Below are 20,290 nucleotides of genomic sequence, written 5' to 3' on the forward strand. Positions count from 1 at the left end.
GCTGAATACGTTTTTTTTTCCTGAAAGGTTAAAGCAAACAAGATTTAGAACCTTTGCTCTAAACATTGCTGTGAAGTTACACCATTTGATTCCATTTCATATTTCTGTGCTTGTTTTCCAGAGAAAGAGACCTTCTTGGATCCTTTCGTGTTAAGAGATATCCTGCCTGCATCTCTGGGAAGTTACTATCGGTATGCAGGGTCCCTGACTACCCCACCTTGCAGCGAGATTGTGGAGTGGATAGTTTTTCGGATGCCTGTTCCCATCTCTTATCGCCAGGTAGGTTTATACCATCAAAGATTTGCTAAGGGTTTTTATCTTGTTGTGACCTTAGGGTGCATCTGCACAGTCAAATTAATACAGTTTGACACCACTTGAACTGCTTTGGTTCAATGGTATGGAATGATGGAAGCCATAGTTTTAGCCTTCTGGCTATGTGTATAATAAGATGTATATGAAACATCAGTGAATGTTGTATGTGGATTTGGGTCCCATCTCAAAGTCATCCCATTAAGTACATAAGTGAAATGCAAGTATTATAAAATCCGAAACATGTCTAGTCCCAAGCATTTCATTGATCTGCTCTCCTCATTATTATTAGCTAACAATGGTGTAAGGTTCCTGTTACATACCTCTGAATTGATGTACAGATTCCAAAAATGAATGCACAAGAGACCTTCTTGTAGATCAAGGCAATGAGTGGCATTTTCGTTTGAGAGGCATCCCAGAGTAATAACGTGGAAATGCAGCTAAGTGTTTTAACAATTAAAAAGGCTTTGACATTTAAAACTTTTGTTTTCAAAATGTCTCCTTGCTGAAACCTGTTCTGCCTTTTATTTGCTCATGATAATAATATACCCCACTGCAAGAGGCATCTTGGCTGGAACTGTCTAAGAGTCTAAAAGTCACCGATTTATCTGAATGAATGAGTGTAAATATTCAGCAACCCTCACATGATTGAGGCAAATGAAAGCATCAAGCCATCCGTTTCCCCGCTGCTTCTCAATCATTTCTCTCAAAGGACACACCAAGATCATTTGCCTTTTTTAACCACTTAAACTATCCTGTCTTCAATGTCTGCTGTTGTCAAGGATTGGATTGAATCACATTAACAGACCTTTTTCATTTTGCTTTGCTTCTCTTTGGCACTAGAGTTTAGGTTTTGGAGTCTAGCTTTTAAAATTGAATAATTGTGTGCTGCCCATATAGATAAACTCCAACATCAGTCTAGTTATGCTCCAATTAAATGCCAACAAATGTTGGCTTGTCTGTAGTTGGATTGTTAGAGCTATTCTAAATCAGCGAACAAACAAACGAACAAACAACCCTTCCAGGTTTCCTGAATGTAGTTAATTTAAAATATAGTACAGTTGACCTTTCATGCCCATGATTTTTGCTTCTATGGATTCAACCGACCACAACTTGGAAATATATTCAGGGAGGCGGAGGGGAATTCTGAAAGTCTAATGTAGTCTAGCGAGCCCAACCAATTCTGTGAATAATCTTGTATTAATTTTAATTATATATAGATATAGAACATGGTTTACAAAAGATGATACCTGCACATGTTGGATATTTTGAAGAGCTATAAACAAAGTCCTCCTGGGTTATGACAAAATAAGTGAGATTAAATGATTTAGGGAGGAGGATGACAAGGATACCCAACATTTTCTCTCCACCAGGAAATTTGGTTGTAACCTAGTTGATGGTTGTGGCTCTCATAGTATATACAGTAGAGTCTCACTAATCCAAGCTAAACGGGCCGGCAGAAGCTTGGATAAGCGAATATCTTGGATAATAAGGAGGGATTAAGGAAAAGCCTATTAAACATCAAATTAGGTTATGATTTTACAAATTATGCACCAAAACATCATGGTATACAACAAAATTGACAGAAAAAGTAGTTCAATATGCAGTAATGTTATGTTGTAATTACTGTATTTACGAATTTAGCACCAAAATATCACGATATATTGAAAACATTGACTACAAAAATGGCCTGGATAATCCAGAAGCTTGGATAAGCGAGGCTTGGATAAGTGAGACTCTGCTGTATGTTGAAGTGTTCCTTATTACCAAATGAAAAATGACAGCTATATCATTTAAAAATTCCACTTATCCCCCAACATATTTCCTAACTCCTAGATATTTCATTATGTATATGCAACTTTTTTTAAAAAATCACAAAATAAAAAACACTTCTGGTCCAAAGGATTTCAGATAAGGGATGCTCAACCTGCATTTCAATAGCAAGCATGTTGAATATATAGCTATTCCATTTTTAGACTTCACTTCCTGGCAATCCATGCCTCTTTCTTTAATCTTACACTGACTTAAGCATATGAAATTGAAACTCACAAAGCCCAGCCTTCCCAGTGGAAAGCAGGAATGTCCTTTTTCTCTTCACAAAATTTCAGCTAACTGGGAAAGAGTATAAAAGAACACAGTTCAGGAAATGTTCATCAAAAGGCAGGTGAGAAGCTCACTGCATTATCCCCAGTTGAATTCCTGAGTCAAGGCAGAAAAGCAGACTCCTTCCGGCAAACCCCCAAAAAGAGAGAGAGAGATTTTCTTTCCCTGGGAGAGAGGAAGGCAGACTATTGGACTGAGGAATCTGACAGCTCTTCAGCTACAGCCCTTCCCATTTCTAAAGAAAAAAATTACCTCCAAGTGTTTATACTTTTCTGGCCACAATTGTTTACAGTTTTATATTTGCTATGTTACTACACATTTATTTTTAAAGAAAAAATTAGAAAAACTAAATTACATTTATTATTTTGAAAAATATAGAGAATTTTTATAGGTTAGTAATGGAAAAATATTAAAAATCAGTGTTTTGATCTGTACCAAGCAGATGTTTTCAAGGGCCTAAAGATTACAGGAAAATCACAACTGTCTTCAGATTTATTCATGAAGATAGTTCAAGAAGTGGCAAAATATAACATTTTAAAGTTTGTGTCAAAAGCATTTGTACATGCATTTGCTTTGCATTTCATGTTGCGTTCTTTTACTTAATTCTTTCCAATGAATGCATGTTCCTATTCATGATCTCTGTGTCTCACAAAAAACAATTTTCGCAATCGCACAGACCCCAGTTTGAATGTTCTAAAGCTAAGTAGCCTTGACATCATCTTCTTGAAGAAATCAAGATGTTTGCTTACATGATCAAGTCTCTTGGGCTGGAAAACATACCTTCACCAGCTCCAGTCCCCAAATGATTGACTTCTACTCCAGCTATGATTCTTCTGCCGCCCACTTTCTAGGATTCCATCAGACAATCCTGGCTTAAACCAGCGTCATTGCCACTAACTTCTCAATATCTGGAAGGCTTCTATAAAACACAGAAAGAGGGGACTTCTTTGCTCTTCAACTTCCAGATTATGAATTCTGTCTTATGGAGGTGTCTCAGTCAATCATTTGATATCAGCTGACAGAGAAGGCGGTCATCTGAACATCTTTGAGAGCTACCTTGTACTTTTCTGCAGCCCTGAAAATACGCATGACCAACATGCAGGCCTGCATGTCCACATACAAACAGTGCCTCTGTGACAAGATGTTCTCCTTCATTTCACATCTTCCACATGAACAGCAGAATGAGCTTCTGCTCTTCCAGGAAGAGACCCATTTTCTGGTGATGCAACCAATACAATCAGCTCACCACTCAATCATCTGTACTGTCAAGGTGAGGTCAAGGGCTGTTGCCAATTGTTTTATGCATAACTCTGCTCTGTGGGCTCTTGGGAGGACACCAGGTGTCAAATTGAAGATCTGCTTTTTGATGGAGAAGGTCTGATTGATGCTAGAGCAGATTAGATCATGGAATAGCTTTCAATATCAGGTGGACAGTGAAAAAATTGCCTTCAATGTGCCGCCTCAGCAGTAATGTACCTTCAAGTCCTCCTGCAAATGTCTAAGTCCAGGTCCAAGTCACCATCACAGATTTTATGCAAACCCTTACAGCACTGCTTTTTTCAATAGAGGCATCTATATTTGACAGTACAGATGATTGAATGGTAAGCTGATTGTATTGGTTCCAATAACTGTAGTTCCTCAAGTGGTCATCCATTACCTTCATACAGTGCTTCCTCCCATTTCCTCGTCCTTTCCATCCAGATCCCAGATAGACAAGATTACTACCTTACTACTAAAGGATGCTGTGGCAAAAATTCCAAATCATTACAGAAGTAACTGATAATTTTCTTAGCATTTTATGGTCCCAAAAAGGATGGTGGCCTTTGTCCAATCTCGGATTTTCATGGTGGCAACTGATACATAATACCAAAGAATGTTCAAGACTACCCTCCAGCCTACTATTCCTATTGATAGATCTTCTGTGATTGAGGCACAAAGACCATGAAGAAGAACAGGTTGCTTACCTGTAACAGTAGCTTTTTGAGTGGTCATCTCTGCCCTTACACACCCTATCTTTCAGGCCCCTTTATATTTTGCAGTGGGACTGGGAGAGCAGTAGTTTTGGCTGATAGAAACAGGTGGGATTCTCGCCAAGCTAGTGAGGTGTAGAACTGTCCAGTTGGACTCTTTGTACAGGTGCAAAAACCCATTTGTATGAAGGCATGGATGACCACTTGAGGAACTATAGTTACAGGTAAGTAATCTGTTCTTACTTCTCCTAATCAGTTGCAATGCTAAACATACCTATTGCAAGATAGCATTCATTGGGACTAACTTCTGAGTTAGGATCAAATTGTTAGACTATTCTGGAGAATAAAACCTCTGCAAAGGCACTTAAAATATGACAATAATGTGTCTCAGTGGTTCAAGCAGCTTTAACCCACCTTACATTCTCCAGATGTGTTGGATTACAGATGTGGAAGATGATTGGAAATGTAGTCCATCTTATTAGGAGGATCACAATTGGGGAAGGCTAGCTTAGATCAATAGCAAACTCAAAATATAGCATTCCACCCTTTCATCAGAGTGGTAGCTCCCCTCGCTGTCTGGGTTTGTTATCTTTGTCTACCAGGGTCCAGCTTTTATTGTATCTATAATGTGCAGCAGAGTGGGCACCTGCACTCTAGGAACTGCTGGTTGTTCAAGATACAGCTATAAATACAAATAATGGGAAAATGCAATGGCTGTATGCTGAGCTGTGATTTATATTATGCAGAAAATCAATGTGTGGCCCTGTTTGGCATCATAATAGCACCCCAGTCACACACATGCACACGTTACAGCTCAAACAAAAGAAAGAGCTGTATATATTTGTAAATGTAACCAGTAAACAGGGACTGGAGAAGAATCTTTTTCTTTCCTCTCACAGAGATTAACTTTGCAGAGGGTTTCTGAAGTGTTTTTTCTGCTGCTTGGCAGAATAGAAATGGGGCTAGATAAGGCTGTTGGCAGTGATGTCAGCGGGCAGCCTGGTTTCCTGTTTGATTTATCAGTCTTGGCATCAGTACTTCCTGCCATTTTGCATTCTTATCAGCTGCCCAGATTTCACCACATTGTTTTTCTAATTAATGTCCTTCCCTCCCACCCCCTTTCTTTTCTTTTCTTTTTTCCCACTTCTACTCATCCTGATGGCTGCTGCGTTCAGCTGGAAGCCTTTTATTCCATATTTACCACAGAACAGCAAGACCACGTCAAATCCGTGGAATATCTGAGGAATAATTTCCGGCCTCAACAGAGTCTGAACAACAGGGTAGTTTCCAAGTCTGCTGTGAAGGATGCTTGGAACCAAGTCTCAACCAGCATCTTTGAAAATCCTCTTGGTACTGAAGCCTCCAAAGGTAGAGTTCGGTTGTCCATGAAGAACAAGCAAAAGTGTGTTGTGGCTTTATGTTTATTTGCAAGCATTTGTAGATCTTGGGTAAATGACTTTTTGGACTGCAGTTGTCAGAACTCTCACTGGCTAATGATGGCTGTGGGATACTAGAACCAAAAACTAATTTTTCCAAGCTCTGAATATTTAGGAATTAATAAGCAGGTATCTGTAAATATATTGTTACACATTTGGTTAATATACTTTCTTTAAACACTTCTTACCATGTAGTCAAGCATTAAACCAGTTATAAAAAGTCTGGGGAATCAGACTTGTATTTTCATAATCTAAAAGCAAGAAATGAGAAAGAAGGTAAGATCAGGATATTACGTAATCTCAGGAAATTGAACCTATCTGTCTTTATCTTTTAACTGAGAACATTGGGCAAATCTCTCCTAGCGTAAAAAGCAGATTCATTTTCAAGCTACAATGGTATCTAAGGTTGGAAAAGTTGGGGGGTTTTGTACTATACCATTCAGAATTCTTGAACTAGAGTGGTACACAGAGTGTGTGTATATGCCTTCAAGTCACCTTTTGATGCCCTAAACATTTCCTAGTGTTTTCTTAGGCAAAAAAAAAAAAAACCAAAACTTTTTTTGCATCATAATAGTCTCCAGTCACACACATGCACACATTACAACTCAAACAAAAGAAAAAGCTACTTCTTTCTTCTCAAATATATCCAAGAGCACCAAATATTCATTAGCAATCTGCCATCCAAGTTCTAACCAGAGGTGACCCTGCTTAGCTCTCAAAATCAGGTGGGATCTGTTTCCTTTAGGGTATTTAGGCCCATACCCAAAGACAACAGATTAAATGCTTCCGCCACAAGAATTTTATGACCTATCTTGTTTCTCTTCATTACTTGTGACTTAATATCTTATCCACATGATTGCTTTAGGCAAAGTCCTCCATGATTTCAAACCAAACCAAAAACAGAGCACATATCTCATTCATAGGGCAGTTAATGCTTTCCACTGCTAGTGATTTTGTTGTCCTTGCAGAGATTGCAATGAGGTCTCTTTTTTCCCTAAGCATTTATTTCCAGAAAACTGCTTTAAAAAAGCAGAAATCTTAAACGAAGGACACTTTCTGCTTAAATGGCTTTTAAAAAATGTGCTATGTCTTCTGGTGGGCCCTTCCACACAGCTGAATAAAGCCCCACGTTTTCTGCTTTGAACTGGGATATATGGCAGATATATGGCAGTATGGTCTCCAATAACTCAGTTCAAAGCAGATATTGTGGGATTTTCTGCCATGATATTCTGGGATATAGGGCTGTGTGGAAGGGCCCAGTGATGCTGTTGCACCAATCCTCTTGCTTGCTTTCATTTGAAACCCATTTAGTTTGTGTCAAAAATGATTGAGGTTTTCCTGAGTAAACCCCACTGTAATTTATGTATACCCTGCTTTTCAGCCAAGATTGGTTCCAGTAGTAGCTGAACATTAAGAAATATTAATAGTAACATAGTAAGATACTACATGTTCTTGCTAGATCCATGGCTTATCCAAAACACACAAAATGAATTCATGTGGTTTGTCCTCAGAAGACATCTGCCTTGTGGAGATCAGACCTGGACAAAATAAACAGACCATGGCCATTTTTTTTTGCACTGAAAGACCCATTAGAGGAATACTTTGATATTCACTTTGCATGCCAATGCATACATATGCTCATGGAAACAATAGCTTTGGGAGAAACAAGTAAAATTGCAAGTGAACTTAAGAATATTGTTAATCCAAAATGAAGCATTTCATAACCATAGTAATGGCTCTGTGGTTATGAGACATTAGAATTGATGTTGCATCTTCATTCAGAAGCATTAATATTTATTGGTGGGAAGCTGCTCGCTACAGGGCAGTAACAAAACGTAATAGCTTACATTATATTAAAGTGACTAAATGGACTTGTTTTTATTTTCAAGACCACTTTGGTAATCTGTTGTGTGGTATTTCAAATGCTTTACTGCTTTTGTAAATGTCTTGTCGTGATGGCTGATGCCAAAAGCCATGTATATATTTTTATTCACTCTATTCAGATCTCTGGCTTCTGGCCACAATAGGTTTTTTGTGTTTTTTTGAGACTCTTTATCCAATCTAGAAAGAGCTCCATAGAGTAGGTGGTGGTTACACCCATCCAGTCCTACAGCAAGGGTACTATGCATTCCTCGGGGTTTTTTTAAACACTCCTTCAACTTCCCCGATCCTCCCTTTTTCTGGACACACAAAAAAGGATGGATTGTCTGCCCCAGCATTCTCTGCAAATGGCAATTTGCTCTTTGAATGGGTTGTGTTCGCATTTTTTTTTTAAAAAAGTGAAATTTTAGCCCACAGTGGGTCTGAGAAACAGGAAATTTGCCCAATCTTGATCCACTACTGTTGTCTTATGTGGTCTCACATAAGGATGTGCCATTTTTTGAACATGGGCCATAGTTTACCCTCTACTTCTTTTTGCAGCTTGGAAACACCCCTTATCACTAGAAAATTGGGAAGAGAGAATTGCCACTTTGGAAGGTCAGGGTTACAGGACCTTGTTATAGTTTTAAGGAGGTCTTTCAGGGTGGCTTCATAACCAAAAGTAAACTTCTAGTCATGTATGCTTTTGTAATAAATGGAGGAAGAAATCTTTTTGGGTGGGGACATAGGCTGTGATAGATTTCAAAGGAGCTAATTGCTCCCTGAATCAATTGAAGTTGTCTACCGCTTTTCTAGAGAAGCTGTACATCCATCTACCATAGTACTGATCCTCTTGGGTTCTGAGATTGGGAAACCTTCAGATATTTTTTGTGCTGCTTTTTTTTACACATCAGATGATGCATATGAGGTTTGGATTTCACTCCAATCACACAATAAAGACACTGACTTCTCTAGACATTTCGGACCGCCAATGCTTCTCATCGGGTTTGTGGTTTGCCTGGGTAGTGGTTAACCTTGACAGTAACATTTAGCTCCTATATCTATAAAAGCTGCCTCCAATACCACTTACCTGAATCTTCCTTTGGTCTATAAACTCACAGTGCCTGATTTCCATTCTGCTAAATTTGCTGAAGACCATCATCATGAAAAAATGTTATGTTCCTACCCATGTTGCCCATTTTCTCTTCTGAAAGTTTAAGGCCAAAAAACAAACAAACAGCCGTAATAATGCCATAATTCTTTCCTTTTTAAGAGCATGGGAAGAAGCAAAGGATGCCACTTGGCCCAAGACAAGATTTTAAATATATATGTGTGTGTTAACTGTTAAAATATGTTTGGAGTGTTTCCCATGCTTACATGCCAATCTGCTTCCAAGAAACTTGGAATAGATGAAACTCGCTTATTTTTATACACAGAAAAAAGAATGTGACTTGCCACTTCAAAAAGTTCTCAGTATAATTACTAACTTTAGTATTGCATTCTTTCAAGTAGCCTTACAACAAAGCTATCACAGGGTTTTCTAGGGCTAAGAGCATGTAACTTGGCCAGGGACACTCAGTGAGTTTTCATGACTGAGCAGGAATATCAAAAATACTGAAGACCCAAATCCAACTCTCAAACTGCTATGACACATTGTCCCCAACTTACCAAAGGTTTAATAGGGAGAAGTCTTCCTACTTAATGAAGCCTCTGATTTTCATCACACACTATAATGTGTATGTGTGTGTGTGTGTGGGGGGGGGGGGGATCAAATCATTTTTTCATAGTTAGAGATCAGCAAAGATTTGTAAATTGAGGACCAGAATCATGTTGGTGCTCTGTGCTAATGTTTACACTTTTCCCAGGCCATGCAAAAGTGGCGAGAGAAGGCTAATAGTGCACTGGGACCTTCACTTTTTGAACTCAGCTGCCTATATCTACACAAGTTGCACTTAGGCTAGCATGGTGAACTAACAGGATTCTGTCTATTTTACGTTCAGTCTAAACCAAAAATACTCCTTTGCACTTCAGAATGCCTGGTCACAGGCTATTTGAAGCAAAAGCTATCTCTTTGATTGAAGTTTTCCAAAGCTTTCGGGAGATGACTAATTTCATCTGAGCAAAGCCACCTGTAAGATGTAATTCACACAGAAAGTTTTTGTGTGGGTAGGCATAACAGACACTGCTGCATGATTGTGATGAGGCTGTGAACTTAACAATCCGAGATATATCACATACAGTATCCAAAGTGTTTGCACGCCTCTGCCTGAAAATCTTTGGTGGGAGCATATACTTCATTCTCTTTGAGCAAGAGAGGAAGCTTTCGCTGCAAACAGTTGACTATGAACCAGTTGGGAGATTTTGTTCTATCCCTCTTAGAAACACACCAACCTCAGTCTTGGTTATTGCTCTTAGCAGGAATTTTGTTATGAGTATATACTACCCAATAAAACTTGGAGGTTTGACCCATTTTTGTTGCAGATATAGACCTAAGTCTTAGTTTAGTCTCAACTAGATAGAGCCATTAAATTCTAGGGTTTACCTATGTATATGAGTTACAATTGAGAAGAGTCAGTGTAGTGTAATGGTTTGAGTATTATACTGTATTACAAATCTGGATATCAGGGTTCAAATTTTCTCTCAGCCATAGAAACCTGCTGGGAAGTCAAATTCTCTCAGCCACAAGGTAAAGCAAAGGCAACCCCCTTTCAAATAAATCATACCAAGATAAAATAAATAAATCATTTTAGAATCACCATTAATCAGAAACATGACAGCAACAGTGGTAACAGCATAGATGAGACTAACCAACAGATATGTGTCTGTGGCCACATCTACTCTGTCATATAAAATCCAAATTATCTATTTTGACCTAGATTATATAGCAGTGTAGATCCAGCCTAAGTGTGCCTTCAAGTCACTTGTCAATTTATCCCAGTCCCGTGATTTTACTAAGGTTTTCTTAGCCCCATCTACATTTGGAACTGATTATGGTAGTGAAAACTCATATAATCCACTTCAATGTGCTTTGATAATCTGGATTATATGGCAGTGTAGAAGGGGTTTTAGGCAATGACTACTCAGTGGTGATTTTGCCAGTTCCGTCCTCTGAAAAATAGCCCACAACACTTGGTATTCATTAGCAATCTCTCATCCAAGCACTAGCCAGGTTTAAACCTGATTATCATGGAAGATCAATCAGAACCTGCTACATTTGGGGTATTTAGGCACCAACAGGGTTCTAGGCAAATTTCATGGCCAATGGATGAGCTAACCATTTATACTTATGGTCTGATTAGTTTCAGTTTGTCCAAGAGTCACCCATTCAGACCTCTAGAGGAAAACATGGAATAATGATTGGTGATTGGAGATTGGTTCATTCTGGGGTAACTTGTTTGTGGTTATCTGCATCTCTAGTGACAAGTGTAATCCATTTATCTCAGAACGGTCTATATGCTAAATGAACAACTGCACTATGTGTATTTTTTTGAAGTTAAAAAGACATGCATATTTCCATTGTTACTGATCTAAAATGAATTATCACACATCCCTCAAGAGGGAACAGCAATGACATATTCGTTTACAAGAGACAGCAAAGTGACTCTTCATAGTCCTTGCCTCAGCAAAAGTGAGCAAGGAATGAAATGGAGTATTCCTCAATCATTGACATATAAATAAAATAACTTCATAGCACAATTCACAAGTGAAAGTTCATCTTCATTCAGCCACTAAGTTCAGTATATTAAGCTACAGTGCCAAACATTTGGAAGGTCTCTTGCAACTCATTATTTCAGGGGGTTTTTTTCGTGTCATGAGCAACTTGAGAAACTGCAAGTCGCTTCTGGAGTGAGAGAATTGGCCGTCTGCAAGGACATTGCCCAGAGGACGCCCAGATGTTTTGATGTTTTTACCATCCTTGTGGGAGGCTTCTCTCATGTCCTTGCATGGAGCTGGAGCTGATAGAGGGAGCTCATCCGCGCTCTCCCCGGGTGGGATTCAAACGTGGCAGCTTGCAGATCAGCAGCCCAACCTTCAAGTCACAAGGCTTTAACCTACTACTCCACTGGGGGCAAATAAGTATAGCATTGTGCAATTGCACCTCAACCTCCTTGTTGATTGTATCAGTGGAAAAAGGTCGATACTCGCCAGCTCATCTTTGTGCAGTCTGCTGCTACTGGGATTAACCTGTGCAATTTGCCCTGCTTTCTGGTATTTCCCATGCGTTCCTTGCCCTTCTTTATTGTTTGCTAGAGCAACCTATTGTATTATGTTTTCATAGTTTGTAAGGATACTACATAAAATGTTGCAGTCCCCCATAATGTTGTGGATTGTAATACAGTGCTCCCTCGCTAATTTGCGCTTTGGGTTTTGCGGATTTGCTGTTTCGCGGATTTTCCCATCCGGCCCGCCCTCCCCTCACAGGCACAAAAGGACTCAGTTTGAGGCACATGACCCGGCCTGCGCTTCCTCCTCAGCTGCCTGCAGGCAGCACCAGTAGGCCCTGCCTGCATCTCATCGCCTCAGGAACAACAACAAATACAGTACAGTACGTTAAAAGAGGAAAAGAGGGAGGGAGGGGGCTATATTTATTGAAATAAATAGAGTGTCGCTACTTCGCGGTTTTTCACTTTTCGCGGGCAGGCCTGGAACCTAACCCCGCGAAAAGTGAGGGTACACTGTACTTTGAGGGACATCCAATGAAGTTTTCCCCTCTTAATTAGCGGATTCCTCACCTTCCCTGGTTTTCTTTTTTTGCCTTCTCTGTCCTTCCAGGAAGATCAGCATGTCTGGTGTGTTCTGATATGCCTGCCACGTAGCCTTTTAATTGGAGTGGGTGGGAAGTCTTTATGAGAGGGACAGAGAAAGAGAGGAACTCACTTTGCATGACTAAAGTTGACTTGTGAAACTGGGTCTCATAAATCCTAGCTGAAATTAATTATAAATTGCAGTGAAAGTTATTTAGCTGCACAAACGTTCCTGGAAGGTATGTTGCTTTTCTCTGAATGAGGGTTAATTTACAAGAGATTTCAAATCCATTCTGCATTCCAGTTTATTCTCACAAGTGAGTAACAACAGGGTCTGCACATGGAAGCAAGGGAACAGATTTATTATTAACAGGAGAGAACTCTTATGCAAATGCATTGTTTTACCCTTTATTTCTTTAGCTGAATTATGACCAGTTCAATAAAACATGGCGTATACTGGGGACTGAAAGATTATTTGCAAAAATTCAAACAGTAAAGTGGTTTTGTGAGTGTTGGAAAACTCCACTGAGAAGAAATCCTGCACAGTTGAGGATTTATTCTGTGGTTAGAGAGAGGGGGCAGAAAATGACATTTTCTGCACAGAAATGTAGTTTCCTACGAAGAAAATAGCATTACTGCACAACATTGTCATTTTCTGCACACAGATACAAGCTACATTTTTTTCAAGCAGGTTATGTCCTGGAATTCAAATAGCTGTAGTTCTTGAAAACTACATTTAAGGACCATCTTGCAGGTGGGAGAAAAATTGATAAAATTGTTTCATCTTTCATGTGAGAATAAAAAAAAGTATGTCTGCCAATTTAAAATTATAAAGATCTGCCCAATTCTATCAGAGTCAAGATTTCAAGAGAAGGGGCAGGGATGCTACAATTGCCATTGTTCTTCATAAAGGAACATCATGCACACTCACAGACACTGCACACTTCTGCTTAGCCATCGCTTTAGATATCTGCAAATCCTTGAAAAGATTTCTGCCTGGCAACAGTCAAAGATTAATTTCCCTTTAGATTTTCACCAATTGTGTTTTCATTCAAGTCTCACCTGAGCTCTGATTTTGTGACTTTAGGCAACATTTGTCTCTGAGGGTCCTACCACACAGCCATATAACTCAGAATATCAAGGCAGAATAACCCACAATATCTGCTTTGAACTGGGTTATCTGAGTCCACACTGCCATATATCCCAGTTCAAAGCAAATAATGTGGGATTTTATTCAGCTGTGTGGAAAGGGCCTTAGTCTCCAACAGTACCATTATCTCTGGATCACAACAGCCAAGATCATGATCATGATACGATTCTGATCCAGTGGGATGAGAATTGTAAGTCTTTCACAGAGCATGAATATGAAGCAATAAATGCTTTGCTGGCGTTTATGTCAAACCGTAGAGAGGACTGTAGCTCAATGATAGAACCTCTGTTAGATGCAGATGTTTCTGTTCAACAACCTTCAGGAACTTGGGGAATTATATAAATCACAGCTTCCCTTAGCTCAATGTTGGGATCCCTAACAATTGGGCAACAGTAAAACCTTTATGAACGTCACCTAGTAGCTGTTTTAGACATTTACACGAATGTGTTGTGCAGTGTTTACAGTGGTCTCTATAGAAGATGCTTCAGCTGTACTTCATAAAAAGGAAAATCATCCTGTAAATGTTGATTGTCATCAGAAAATGTTTGATTTTTAGACCTATTTTAAGTACATACTGTAGAGTTTCACTTATCCAACATAAACGGGCCAGCACAACATTGGATAAGCGAAAATGTTGGATAATAAGGGGGGATTAAGGAAAAGCCTATTAAACATCAAATTATAGAATGTGCTGTCATTATATAAATAAAAGTGGTTACGTCATGTTCACATTACTCTCCTGGAGGGTAGCATTTCCCTATTCCCCTTTGGAGCCTCTGGAACTGCAAGGAGTCAGATATGGAGAGATATGGTATAATAAAAGAGCATTAATTTTGAGTCCCACCCATGAGAGAAAAAAAAAGCAACGAATAAGAAATGAATAAACAACAAGAACAATAATAATATACACCTCCCTTGCCTACTTTCTCATAGACCTCACAACCTCTGAGGATGCCTGCCATAGATGTGGGTGAGACATCAGGAGAGAATGTTTCTGGAACATGGCCAGACAGCCTGGAAAACTCACAACAACCCAGATCTCTTCTCCTCCTGTTAGCCAAGTGCCTGATTGGATGTCTGAGCATCTAGCTGTCGTCCTTTCATCCCTCTCGCCGTCAGAAAGCCAAGTCTTTCCTCGCAGCAAGGCTTTGGAAAAGCCTGTCGCAAGGAAGAACTACTTCTTGCTATGGTAATGCGGGCTTCCAAGGAAAAGGAGACCCTTCCCCTTCCCTTCCGCTTTTTCGCTGGAGGGAAGTGGGAGACTGAACTGGAGCCTTCCAGGGGATTCAAGCCTCACGCACTGTCAAGTGCCAAAAAAGCAGTAGCAGCAACAATCATGCTCCCTCCGCCACTCTGTTTCCCCCTCTCAGACCCATATCTTGTGCACTATCAAATCTAATGCACACCTCAATTTTCAAAACTTTGAAACTGAATATGCACTCTTTGTAATTTGGCCAAAAAAATATGTGCATTACATACATTCATGCTTACAATCTCTTCTTTAAAAACCAAAGTGTTAAGACACCAAATCTTCCAGCAATGGAAAGGAAAACCAGAGAAATACCCCTTTCCTCAAGGAGCATCTACTGTTCACCCTGCCCCAGCCTCCTTGGGTAAATCTGTACTGTAGAATGAATGCAGTTTGACACCACTTTAATTGCCCTGGCTCAATGCTATGGAATCCTGTGAGTTGTAGTTCTACGAATTCTTTAGCCTTCTCTGCCGAATAGAACTGGTGCCTCCCAAAACTGAAAATCCCAGGATTCTGTACACTAAATAATGGCATTTAAAGTGTTACCAAACAGCATACATTTGTTACATTATAGGTGCATTGTAGGTGATTCCAAAGTACTTGCAATCTGACACTGCTTTCACTGCTATGGCTCAATGCTATGGATTCATGGGGGCAATAGTTTACAAGGTCTTTAGCGTTCTCTGCCAAAGAATTCTGGTGCCTCACCAAACTACAACTTCCAGGATTACAAAGTGTTGAGCCATGGCATTTAAACGTGGTGTCAACCTGCATTAATTCTTCAATGTAGTTGTATCCCAGGAGGGCTATGCTGGGGTCCTAGACTGTAGCTCACAAATCTACTTGGAGCTGCAAAAGCGGACCACAAGCAAATCTCTTGAAAAACTCCTTTGACTTACTGAAAATAATTATGGGAACTAAATACTCCAAAGGCAATCACACTAAAAAATAGGATTTAAAGTGTGCACCCAATTTCAATCCCGCGGCTGCCTCCTACAGAATCCTGGGGCTTGTAGTGTAAGGAGGAACTTTCACCCTTCTCAGCTAGAGAAGATCTGGGTTCGATCTGAACTGCAAGCCCAAGAATTCTGCAGGGGTTCTTTAAGTGGAACAAGATAAGTCAGTTCTACCCGATTTTGGAAACTAAGCAGGGTCAGTGGTAGTTAATATTTGAAAGGGAGGCCCTCAATGAATACCAATTGGTGTAGGTTATATTTCAAATGAAGGAACTGAAAAAAATCACTTTATGGGGCCAAGTTCAACAATGACTGCAGCCTCTCCTCTCTCTCCCTCCCTCCCCCTCTGGCCAGACTTCTTCCCCACCTCCCAAGCCCTCCATTTGGCTTTAGTAGCAGTCTATCCTTGGGGCAGGGAGGCAGATAATGTTTTAAAAGCAAGTAGCTTCCTTCTCTGTGTCTTTTCCTTCTTTTCACCATGACTGCTCTGTGTCTGCAAGCCACATAGTGCTTCTGAAGCAACCTCCCCATTTCCTTTGGCTTGGCACTTAGATTACTGTAATATTCAATACTAATACACACCCTAATTATGGCAATGTGTCTAGCCAAAAAAAGATGTGCATTAGACTCAAGTAAGTATAGTAAACATGTGATGCTTTTTCAGTCTGATTCCAATGCTGAAGTATAGTGCACTTCACTTAATCATTGGAACTGGAATGATTTGATTGTTGGTCCAGGAATTTGCAAACCAGATTTCTAATCCCACTTAGCTATGGCAACCCACTGGATAATCTACAAAAGTTGCAGTCAGCCCTAGAGGAGGGCCATGGCAAACTCCCTCTAAACAAATCTTTCCAAGAAAACCCTATGATGGATTCATCTCAGGGTCACTGTAAGTCAGAAATGACTTGAAGGCACACAACAACACCTAATAAAGTTTAGATTTAAGCTACATAGGAGGCCCTCAAACCAGTTGTCAGGAGAAACACATAAATAGAGAAATTTCAGGAGTGCTGTAAAGGGATTCTTAGCACCTTGATCATTTGGTTTCCCAGGCTTTGGTGCCTCTTAGATACTGTGGTAAGCCATTTTTATTTTCTGGAGTATGTTGTTTTATTTTCTGTCTCCTGTCACTATAAATCAAGAGTGGCTCTTAAAATTGTCAAGAAGGTGAAAACGTGACTTCTTTGCAGCATTTTAGATCTGAAAGTGATGTACAAATCTGATCTGTCAGCCACGATAACCTCAGCTCTCATATGATTTATTGATTCTAGTCTGAAATGCAGTAAATAAACTCACACATCCCAGATTAAGTAATGGAGAACGGCCACAACCCACTTTAGTGCCATATACTTTTATTTTATTACTCTACTCCAGAATAAGTGGGCTGTGGATTACAAAATAGCAAACTGTTTTCCAGCCTTTATTAATGTCTGTCAATACCAGCACGGTCTTGTTCATAATTTTGCTAGGAAAGCATCATTTTTGGAAGTTTAATATTGTCAGAGTTGTGAGTCGCCTTTAGGTCCAAAATCTAGAACTATCCTTAACCCTCAAACCATAGTAATTCACGCCTTTCAGTAACATGAAATTAAGTATCTGTAAAATGCCTATGGAATGAGCTGTCCATAGAAATAAACCCTATCCTTCTAAACAACAACAAAAATCTCCTCTGGCCATAGGTTTCACCCTGGAGTCCTCCCAGTTAGTGTTAGATGAAAGATGAAAGAGACTTTGCTCTAGGACAGAAGATCTGCATGAAGAAGACTTTTCCTAATGAGATTATGAGTATCTTTACTAACATAAAACCGCCTTGTGTTCTGTTGCCCACTTTGAGAATTATTTTGTTGTTAAGAAATGGCACATAACTATGAGATAAAAGTAAATAATTTTATTGGTGATGCACATTAGTTGATCAAACGATACTATGATGCAACTGGCAGGCATTGTGATGCTTTGACGTCTCCTTGCCGTACTAAATCTACTGGTCAGAGGAGAAACCATATAGATTGGTGACATCAGAGAGTAACTTCAGATCTACTGCTAATACAGATTCTCATTGCAAGAGTTAAATCTCTCTTCCCATTGTGTCACTGGGTACTCTTTCTCCACTTGGCCTTTGTGACAGTAACAGCATCAAACATTTCATGGTATTGATATTTTAAATTACAAATGGGGAATATTGAATAATGACCTACAGCAGTGGTTTTCAACCTGGGCTCCCCATATGTTTTTGGCCTACAACTCCAGAAATCCCAGCCAGTTTACCATCTGTTAGGATTTCTGGGAGTTGAAGGCCAAAGACATCTGGGGACCCCACGTTGAGAACCCCTGACTTACACCTTTCTATTGAGTTCTTGTGTTTAAAGTACAACCCCTATCTGTGTGGTAGGTAGTAGCATCCTATAAGTGTCATACACATAGTGAGACATGGGATTGTGTCCATCTTCCCCAGTCTATAATGGAGTAAATGCTTATATGTGTAGATTTAACATTGATTAATCCTTAACAGGCAATATCAAGAAAATTTATTATTGCACCGTCGTATTTTTGGCACCTAATGTGTAAGCTACCAAGAGTTGGCTGTAACCCAATTCATCATTTAATATTCAATGTATAAATTCTATTTATTGTGTGAAAAGGACACTATTATTGTTGTTGTAAATAATAAAATGTCAAAAAATAGGGGCCAGGTTCTTGGATATAAACCAGTTATAGGTTTAGGGTACCATGGTCCCTCTGTTATAGTAAATTCTGTGGCATAGTATCTCTAATTTAGGGTGGCAATCTGTTGCTTATAGAAGCATATTTGCTTTATTATTGTGAAAGCCTTGGGCCTCATTAACTCTGCTTTCCCAAACTTCACAACACTTACCTGAAAATCCCATGAGGGGTGCTCTTGACATCAGAGTTTTCTGGCACAGATGCCTGATTGCTTACCAAAGACGCCTGATTGCCCTTTGCTCGAGTCTCTGCTTGTCATCAGTAGGGATTTGCCTTCGAGTGCCACCTTTAATTGTGATCCTAGGCTTAGTTAATGAACAGTTATAATTTACAACATTTGCACCAACCAAGTAGCATTGATTCCGAATCAGCAAAGGAGATTTTTCTCAAGTATTCCATGTGAGTTCTCCTCCTTCGTCCTTCAGGTTTTCTATCTTCTATCTCCTGTATGCTTTTCAGAACATGCCTTGCATCGGACATAACATCTTTCAGTGTTGTTTCATCTTGTTGTTTGTTTTATGCTACTTCATGCATAGATTTCATATGATTCCTGCTGTCTTCTCATATGCTTTTCATTTTCATTTTCATTTCCCATATTTGTGTTGTTACTTTAATCTCAGCCAAAGAATGGAATGCCATGTTTTTTATTCTCTATATCATGGCTAGGGAACTTGAAACCCTTCAGATATTGTTGGACCATATCAGATCAAGGCAACTGATTTGGGAGAGATAATGGAAATCATGGTCCAGTAACTTCATGGAAGACCAAATATCCCTCCTCCCTGCTCTTTATAATACCTTCCAGTAACTTAGAAATTGGACAGTAAGACATGCATTAGAACATATATGGGCATGCATGCAGAATTGATTTCTTAAAAACAAAACCCCAAAATCTGCCAGCTGGAGCTTTAAAAAAGTAATTTTAGGAGCCAGATACACTCTTTTGAAATAACGAACAGGGAACCTTGGGTCACATGCTCCAGGAATCCAATAATTGTACAGAGCAGTGGAACTGAGTTCATGTTTCTTTCAGCCATAACCTGCTCCCTGCTTTTCCCCAAGCACTCTTCATTTCGGAGTAGAGAAGCCTATTTTATGTGTTGGTATTTTTTAATACAATTGGGAGTCAAAAGCTTTTGCTGTTTTACTGCATTTCAATCCATGGTCTCCCAGTAGATCCCAGTCTACCTTTTGCTCAGTTCCTTCCCCTGCTTTAGAAAATAATAATTTGCTAAAATAATGTCCATATATCAGTTAATCTGCTATTTGCCTTCTTTTAAATCATTTTCGCTAGAATGAGCAGAATATGTCTTTGAAATGTAAGAAGTGGGGGCATAAGCTATATATAGGGATTACATAGCTTGTTGTATATTGGTGAATTTCAGCTCCCATTATCCCAATCAGCAGAGCGAGTCATGGGAGTTGGACAGGGATGTAATTTTTCATTATTTGTTTTCTTAAAGGACGCAATATATAATTTTAGCAATGTTATTTCTACTGTAAGAATGTCTTCGAAAACTGTGTACTTTTCACAACTTATTCACAGTTGTAGAGTTTTTCTACAAAAAACTTGCTCAAGGTTGTTTATTGCGTAAACAGATTTTTTTCTGTGCAGAAAATTATAGTTCTACGTCGCAATACTGTTATATATGCAGGAAATTCAGCTATGTGTAAACTTTGCACCGAAAGAGTCTTGCACTGCAGACTCTTGTCAGTCCCAGATTCGTCTCATCACAGCTTCTCAATATAGTCGGTCCTCTGTGTCTGTGGATTTTTCATCAACAG

At 39.4% G+C, this 20,290-nt stretch overlaps 1 protein-coding gene across 3 annotated transcripts in view; it reads left to right on the plus strand.

Annotated features, from left to right (window-relative positions):
* ptprg (protein tyrosine phosphatase receptor type G) overlaps nucleotides 1–20,290 on the plus strand; it is a 746,780-nt gene that overhangs the window by 591,654 nt on the left and 134,836 nt on the right. For all 3 annotated transcript variants that reach the window (XM_062973782.1, XM_062973783.1, XM_062973784.1), the window contains exons 7-8: nucleotides 122–279; nucleotides 5,558–5,750. In XM_062973782.1, the coding sequence (XP_062829852.1) occupies nucleotides 122–279; nucleotides 5,558–5,750 (351 nt within the window). The remainder of the gene's footprint in view (nucleotides 1–121; nucleotides 280–5,557; nucleotides 5,751–20,290) is intronic.

The sequence above is a fragment of the Anolis carolinensis genome, chromosome 2 (genome assembly GCF_035594765.1).
Source record: "Anolis carolinensis isolate JA03-04 chromosome 2, rAnoCar3.1.pri, whole genome shotgun sequence".
Classification (NCBI taxonomy): Eukaryota; Metazoa; Chordata; class Lepidosauria; order Squamata; family Dactyloidae; genus Anolis; species Anolis carolinensis.